A 9,024-nucleotide genomic window follows, 5' to 3' on the forward strand; every position below is an offset into this window, starting at 1 on the left:
GAGGGCAAAAGTTTTGATGGATGGGTGTGCGTAGGTAGTAGATGAGGTTTGGATTTAAATCCTTAGATACTGCCGTAACCATTTCTTTTTATTATTATACCTGGCTCTGCTACATAAGTGGCATAATGAGTGTTGAATTGTGGTATTGTGGGGGACCTTAAGCACTAGTTTCATTAGACCATTTGTGTAGGTTTTTGGGTTGGTGGAAGGAATACTCATTGTCTAAATGAGTTCTTTTCCTTTTTTAAGAAACTAGTATCTTAGTTGGTTTGGATGTCGTGGTTACTGTAGACGGGTTGAGATACCCCTGAAGTATCTCTTTTATTTTATTTCATTCTTTGCTGATAAACAAAAAATGCACCCTTTAGTTAGAATATATATTTCATATGCACCAAATTTATTATAGATATACTCAATGTGTGGACAAAATCAATTTTGATTTTTCTATTGTATCTCTTTTTTATAAGAACTGACAATTGATTTTTATTATTTTTAATTTTTAATTATTTACTAAAAGACATGTTTAATAAGAGTTATATTTAATGTTTTCGAGGGTTTTAACTCCCGTTAAGTGCGTTATCCTTAGTTTGTTTTTCTTCTGAAAGATCTAACGTCGTTAACGAAATATTGATGATTTTGAGTAATCCCTGAAAGATAAATTATTTTACAGCAATTTTGTAAAACCTTTCTGGAGGTTTTCTGAACTTCCGTTACTTCCAGGGGTTTTCTGAATCCCCGTTACTTCCAGGGGTTTTCCAAACCCACATTATTTCCCGAAGTTTTCCAAAATCCCCATTATTTTTAGGGGTTTTCTTACTTTCAGAGGTTTTCAAAACCCCCATTATTTCTAAGGCTTTTGCAAAACCCTACTATTTTCATTTTTTGTGTGTTTTTTTTAAAGGGGTTGTGTTGTTTTAATAGGTTGTGTTTTTTAATGCACATATAAATCATAAAACAACTAAAAATGATAAAAGATAGATATTTTAAAATTTTGAAAACTTAATTGGGTTAAACTTTTGCATTTTTCTGATACCACATGATGTGATTCCAATAGCCACATAGAACAAGATTCTTGACACTTTGAGGAATCACCTTGAGCTGGAAAATGTAGAGGCACTTTCTTAGAAGTTGGATCATGGTTCTAAAATCAAGAACTCACCAATAACAAGTACCAAATCCCAAACTCATTTGGATGAACCAAATATTGTCAAATTGAATCAACAAAGGAGAAGGAAAAGAAGAAACCGAACAGAATTGAACTTAAAACAAAAGAACCGAACAGAATTTAAAAACAAAACAGAATATAGGTGCTGAAAATAGAAAAACCGAAAGCTAGACAACTCAAAACACAAGGAAACATGAACAAATTGAAGAAGAAGAAAGGAAGGAGAAGAGAATGCTCATGAAGATGGAGGAATGGTTGGATGATCACGCCACTAGAAGAATGGATGCTCCTAGATGAGTGTGGAAGCCGCCACTTGAGGAAACCATGGTCCTTCAAGATAAGACTAGAGAAGAAGCTCAAAGCTCTCCAAATGCTCACTCCAATTTTGAGTATAGTTTCTTTAGATAAAATTCAAATCTCAAATTTACAAGGAAGGCACCTCTATTTATAGCCTAAGGTGCTGAAAAAATGAAAGCTAAACAATTTAAAATTCCCTCCAAAAGCCACTAGAACCGGCGCTAATTGCCTAAGCAAGGAAGGTGTGATCCCTTCCTTCACTTTGGCACCCCCTATTCTACTCCTACACCTATCTACTAATACACCCCCCTAAAGGTCCTATTTAAAACCTAAAAGATGCTATAACAAAAGAGGTTTCTAAGGTTTCCCTCTAAGCACCTTCAACTAAAGACACTACAAAAAGAGAAAATAAATGTCCTCTAGCTCCCAAGGTTTTGAACATGCTTCTTGTAATCCTTTGAGGTGGACTTTGACCTCCATGGGCGTCCTCCATTTGTGCCTCCACCTCTTCTTGAGCTTGATGAGTGGCCTCCATGTTCTCTTGGGCTTGATCTCCATCAAAGAATCTAAACAAGTTCCCTAATACCACATATGTGTATATGGAATCATAAGGTTGAAAGTAGGGGAAGGAAGATCAGCAACAATATGAACTTAAAAGCTAACCCAACGACTAAAGGCAGAGTCGATGGTGGAAGTATCAAACTAGTCGCACTCAAGGATGGTGGAGTGGTGACATGTTGGTGGCACGAGGGACTAAAGGGGGCAGAAGGAGGGTTGGGAGAGGAAATCAAAGTTTGAGTGATAGGGGCGCTATTGGATATCTTAAGAGGGGGAATATTGGCGGCGATTGATGAATGGGATGAGAAAGGAAGAGGGGAATGAGCGTGGTTGCATAGGGTTGACGATTACAGAGTGCGAGTTTGTGTGAAGGTTTTGAAAAAGAAGAGATGAGACGGTTTCACAAGCTTCAAAGATTTGTCAAATACAATGTTTAGGGGGAAATTATATTTGGGGGAAAAAGAGTAGTGTTATGGAGGGAATGGGGAAAATTATTTTTGGTAAAAAGATAAAGTCTCTAGAGGGAACGAAAAATGGGGAAGGGTGGTCTACTTTCATAAAATGGCGATTGTAAATGACATATTTTAAAGGGAAGATGTGACGCTTGTTAACCTATAGTATTATACAGATAATTGTGACAATTTTTAATAACCGCCATATTAAAACCGCCACAACTTACATGTTTTTTTGTAGTGCTTCACACTCTTCCTCTCATGCAACATTGCCACTCACTTCTTCCCGAGATTGATGCAACAACATCTTCCTTCAACAGAAGTCGAACCTGAAGGCTTGAAGTAGTGAAGCTGAGCCAGAGTCCCTAACCTCAGGTACTTGTTCCCGGAGCTTCGTGAACACCTCCTCCCCTTAACCCTCCAAGTCTTCTCCTTCGATGACACCTTCCACATTCTCTAGTTCCCCATAGTCAGACGAACTTGAAAATAAAGGAAAGAAAAGTGAAAAACAAAGACTGAGGAGAAGAAAGCGACGATTGCTATGTGATGATGGTGAAGATTGTGTTGAAGATAGATGAAGACTCTACTCAACTTGGATAAAGAAAGTATTTGATGAAGAAAATCTTCTTAAAGGCTGATGTACATGTGTCCATGGTCCTTGTTAGGTTAGATGTTGTTTAAATAGCCTTTGCACTATGATCTACCTTATATCCCATAACCATAGTGATGAGCTCAAGCAAAAAGGTTTCTTACAAAGTATTTTGAAAATTTGTTTCAAGTTTTTTCAAAAACTGATTTACTGCATAAAAATCAATCTTTTCTTTGACAAAACAATTGATTCTTTTGTACTGGTGCAAAACTGTTAAGCTTTTTCAAAAATTCAGTTTGGATTCTAAATTCAGTTTTGCTCACAGTTACCGTTATCTACTAATCTGAAAGTGGTCATGTTACCACCATGTGTATTTTAAAAAAACAATTTGTTCTTTTGAACTTCAATCTATTTTTTTATAACAATTCTTAATAGTTTATTGAAAATGTGTTTTGATTTTAAACCTATAAAGAAGGGGTTGATCTCAGGTAAAAGCACACCTTGCAATCACGATTTGCATACAGTTTTCAAGTGCTTTCAATGAGAGTTTGAAATTCGCTTTAGTTTTTGAAAGTTTTTCTTAAAAACTTCAAGTGCACTTTTGCTGGTGACTTTCGGTTAAAGATTAAAGGTTCTATCAAAGTGTTGCAATTGTGAGGGTCCTATTTTTGAACTCTTGTATCTGCAATCCAGGTGTTTTCTTTCCTATAGTTTCTATTTGTAAAGGTGTTTGTAATTGTACTTCTTGATTTGGTCTCTAGAAGTTAGTGTGCTACTGAAATATAATTTTTTAGCTTGTGATCTTGGTTCTTGGAAGGTTCAAGAACTAAGTGGTGTTTTTGTAAAGATTGCTTTGCATTAGTGGAATCCACCTTGGTATAAGGTGGGAATGGATGCAACTCTTGCCGATTGAACCAATATAGAACTGTGTGTGCCTTTCTCTCTTCTTGATTACTGCAATTAAATCTGAAATATGATAATCTGCAATAAAATGAATTTGTTGTTTTAAAATTGAATCTTTTGTTTTAACTATAATTGGGCTAAATCATATATTGTTCTTCAAGATTCTGATAAAATCTTTATCTTGCTTAAAAAAACCACTAAATCTGTAATCTTTGACTGAGTAATACAAGTGTTAAAATTCAATTAAACAATCTTGTTCAGGATCCTTATTCTTTTAAAACTGCTTTCAAAATGTTTGAAATTTGCTTTCCAGAATTAAGGTCTACACCAAATATCTTTGTTACTGATCATTTAAATCTGCAAGTGTGTAGAACTGTTAAGTCAAAATTAAATTTGTTGTTTCTAAAAAAATTGTTCTATTTCTGAAACTACTACTTGGAATAAAAAAAAAATTGTTTTACTCTGAATCAATCTATTTTTTCTATCAGGATTTCTTAAAACAGTTTTCCTCTATGAAAAATTTATGAGTCCAATTCACCCCCCTCTTGAACTTAGACACTAATAAACCCAACAAATAGAAGGCAAAAAAAGAGAGGGAAATAAGAGAATGGGGCCACTGGATTTTGAAAGAATGCGTACCTTTTGAAAATAAAGACGAAAATAATGCTCTAATTGAAGGAAATGAGAATCTAGGGACATTAGACATCATTGTTGTGGAGAAGAACACATTAGGTTAAAAGGAAGGAAAATCCAATTGAAAAGAGAAAGGAATAAAATTAAAATATCTTATTCTGTCTCATTAAATTACCATTTATGCTTACCAAAGGTTTGAAAAACCTCTACTACTTATGCCTTTCACCAGAGGTTTAGAAAACCTCTACTACTTCTTTACCTTACTACAGGTAATAATAACCTCCACTAATAAACCCCTACTAAAATAATAAATTTTTGTAGTGTGAGTAGTTGCCTAAGCCAACTAAGCTCATAAATGGTTGTTATGATTTTGCACGATTTCTAGCGACTATGTTTTGATTTTTGTTTTTTTATAAGATTAGGTTTCCTCAAATAAGAATACAATACCAAGAAGTGAATCTTTTATTCGATGATGATCCTGCCCAATTCGCGTCAGAGCAAGAAGTGATTTTAGTATTACATCATGTCCTCATACAATAATCCTTCTCAAACCTTTTTTTAATGTACGGAAGTGATATCAGGTCTAGTGATAATGAGATAATTGAGTCTTCCTACTAAGTATTAATATCATTTTTCAATGACTCTCCTTGACTCGAACGAAGTTTAATATTGGGATCCACAAGAGTATTAGAGGGCGATAATCAAGCATACTAGTTTTAGTAAGAATGAATATTGCATATTTATGTTATGAATCACAACACTAAAAGAGGATTAGGAAAATTCAATGCTTAAGAAATATTTGAGACAACCTAAATCTTTGGCATGAATTGTTGTGAAAGGTGCTCTTTGAGGTGCTGAATTCAAGTCTTATCATTAACAGTAATTACAATGTCATTAATATAAACAATAAGATAAATACACTTACCAAAAGGAGAATTAGAGAAGAAGACAAAATGATGAACCTCACCCAGTCATGCTGAGTTGTATTAAGGAAAAACTAAAATGATCAAAACATGTCCATGGAGATTGTTCCAAACCATAGAGGGATTAAGGAAACTTACAAACCAAGACGAGAATAACCAAAGTAGTAAAACCAAGGGGTTAATCCATATAAACTTCTTCTTGTGATATACCATGTAGGAAGACATACATCTTGAGATGATAAGAAATAAGCACTGGAATTTTGATATTGTGTAGGTTGTGGTCAGGGTTAGTGTTTTTAGACTTGGGGAAACCGGCCTCCTTTTTTTGTGTATATGGTGTAAGGCGTCTCTCAAATGCCTTATTTAATTCAATTCATTCTTTACCGATAAAAAAAATCATGTAGGAAGATATTTTTAATACCCAACAGATAAAGAAGTCAAGAATGAATAACAACCATAGCCAGAAAAAGATGAACATAATTTATTTTGCGACAATGGAGAAATAATAAATGTCATAGTTTAGTAATACTTCATATTAAAAGATAGACATTAATATATTTTTATTGATAAAATAGCTATAATCTAATCCCTAATTTAGGAATTTATTTTTTTTTACATGTTTTGTGATTATAAGATGAACGAGAATGAATTATTCTCAAATTTGTGTTAATTTAAGCATTCTAGGGGAAAATGGAAATGAAATGGCTAAAAGAGAATGGACAAGATGAAAAGGAAAAGTTAGGACATTGGAAACTCGCTCAAAAATCACCTAAACTTGCCCAAGAAAGATCACTCCAGAGGAACTCGTCCAAGACTCTCGGTCAAGCGAGTTCACTCGAGTGAAGTTGGGATTTTTGTCGTCAAACTCGCTTAAGCAAGTAAACTCACTTAAGTGAGATGTCACTTAACCTAAGCCCAACTAGGTTAAATAGAAGGTGTGAGTCATAACCCTAAACATCATTGGGAGAATAGAAAGAGATAGAAAAACCTAGAGGAGGCAATCGTCAAGGAGAAACATCTTGGATCTTTTTTTCTTGCCTTCCACGTTGTAATGGCCAACATGGGTGGCTAATTCTGCCCTTTGGGATTGGGAGTAATTTGTTCAAACTCTTATGTATTGAGGTGATATTTATCTATAATATTTAGTTTTTGATTGATGATTGGTATTATCATTTTATTCTCAAAGCTTAAATTATTTATGATTTTGATCCTTAGATTTGACTGAAAAATACTTCTAAGCATCTGAACCTAAATGATGATGCTTAACATATTTGAATGTTAGGAATAGATTTGAAATGTTAATTGTTTTATAACATATGTTCATAATGATATAAAAAGTTTTTATAAATATGCAAGGAATCGACGAGATTCTCTTAATAACTTTGTATGCGAGGAATCGATATGAATAATTTTTATATGTGTATTAGTATCAATAAAGATTGAATATTATATTGTTTTGAGAAATACAGACGAGTGAGATTATATTTAGAGAATATTATATTTGAGATTTTAGAAATGTTCCTTGTGAATTTGATTATCATCTTTATGCATAATTTAATACTTCTGACACGGTACACTTGCCATAAAAAGAGAGAATCATCAAAGTTTTTTATCTCCATAATCCAAAATGATGGGCCCATAAACCACATGTCCTAGGATTTAAAAGTGGCTCTAATACATAATAGTAAGATTTATCTGATGTTGTGTCTAATGCAAACCACACAATATGTAGAAATTCTTGCCTAATAACCAGACGATTAATGATCCTAATTTCGTAGAAATTTTAATAGCTAATAATTAACAAAGCTGTAATAATTAATGACTAATTACATTCAAAGACATATATATTAAAGTAATATTAATTAAGTTTTATTTGATTATAATGACTATTAGATGTTGATGACTTTACAAGTTGAAATGTTAAATTAAGTTTTATACTAATTTATAAAATGTATACTTACTCATAATAATGTACTAAGTACACTTATTTGCCTCTATATTTGAAATGTCTATATTAAATTCAAATATGTTTGCACCTCATTAGTTGTATTCTTGACACTCTCAAATATATGATAGACTCCTTGTTAAATTTAAATAAGAAAATATAATTTGTACAATTTTCACATAATAGTTTTTAATCGATTAAGAATTAAAAATAATATTATTTATTATCTATGATCATGAGTGACTGAATAAAATATTTTGGGCATGTTAGGGATCAAACATATATTTCTTTTATTATGTAAACTGTTTATGCACTATCTTAATTTAAGGTACTAAAACGACATTGAATTAAACTTGCAGTTAAGATAAAAAAAGTTATAAAATTTGCTTTGATTTATTATAATTTATTGATGGACAAAGATATGGGAAATGTTTCCCAACAGAAGAAAATAAAAATAAGAAAGGAAAGACAGTGTTACGTTTATAAGATAAAGAAGACGTTGGTAATAATTCAAGCATTGGCCAAAAGGTAAGCCTCGATGACCTTGAAAAGAGCATCACTCTTGGCTTTGCCAGTTTTGAGCTCATCTTCATTGGGTGGAGCATCTCCTTTGCTGTGGTATTTTATACTCAACTTTACAACTGATCCTCCGTTGGGCCCATCACTGAGTTTGGAGTCGATTGTGATCTTCTCTGCAGTCTCTGGCAAGGCAGCACCTCCAACTATGCTGTAGCTGTATCCCAAGTTTGCCTCATCTATTCCTTCTATTTTGTGCAACACAAACTTTGTCTCCCCATCTGTCCATTCACAATTCACAATTCACAGTTAGTTTATTTTATATGTTGTTCTGTCAATGCAATGCACATACACAAAATATATAGAAGATGAATGAAATGGTACCCTCGAGGAAAGAGATCTTCTTGATGGTTCCGGGGCCACCGTTGCCCTCAACGATTTCAACACTCTTGAAGGAATCAACGGCCTTTGGGACGATGTTATCGGCGTCCTTCACAAGAGCTTTGTAAAGGGTAGCTGGAGCCACGGGAGAAGTGGTTTGGTCTTCGAAGGTGAAAACAGCCATGATGAATGGAATCTAATGAGATGGAATGGAATGGAAGAATATATAATATCAAGGAGTGTGTGTATTTGGCAGAGGACTGACCTCTATTTATAAGCAGAATGCATAGCTCATAGCATTTGGTAGCATAAGACATCAAAGTTTGAAGCTTCTCACTGCTGAAACAAGGTTGTTAGGCTATTCGTGGCGGTTCTTTGTTTACCACCATTATCTCTCTCTGAATAAACAATCTTCTTCAGAGGCAGTATGTCATCGTGTATCATTCTTTCTTATTTTTTCTATTATCACTTTTATCCTTTTGTGTTTGTCAAATTTTGTGACTAAAAACTTTCAAAATCAAAGAACACGTCAGTTTCAACTATCAACGATTGCGACTGTTTGCTGTATTTGTGGAAATCGGTAATTTGGCAGGGAATTATGTTAATACTCTCTCATGTTTTCTCTCATGTTTTCTTACATTATAGAAAATTTTTTTTCTTTA

At 33.5% G+C, this 9,024-nt stretch overlaps 1 protein-coding gene across 1 annotated transcript; it reads right to left on the reverse strand.

Moving 5' to 3' along the window:
• Window positions 1-7,839: 7,839 nt before the first annotated feature.
• Window positions 7,840-8,806, reverse strand: LOC137839037 (pathogenesis-related protein 2). The gene is made up of 2 exons (XM_068648165.2): window positions 8,366-8,806; window positions 7,840-8,262 (listed from the first exon to the last, which is right to left on the reverse strand). Exons 1-2 carry the CDS (start codon window positions 8,544-8,546, stop codon window positions 7,976-7,978), a joined length of 468 nt encoding a protein of 155 aa, XP_068504266.1. The 5' UTR covers window positions 8,547-8,806; the 3' UTR covers window positions 7,840-7,975.
• Window positions 8,807-9,024: the final 218 nt, after the last annotated feature.

The sequence above is a fragment of the Phaseolus vulgaris genome, chromosome 3 (assembly GCF_051622355.1).
Source record: "Phaseolus vulgaris cultivar YP4 chromosome 3, ASM5162235v1, whole genome shotgun sequence".
Classification (NCBI taxonomy): Eukaryota; Viridiplantae; Streptophyta; class Magnoliopsida; order Fabales; family Fabaceae; genus Phaseolus; species Phaseolus vulgaris.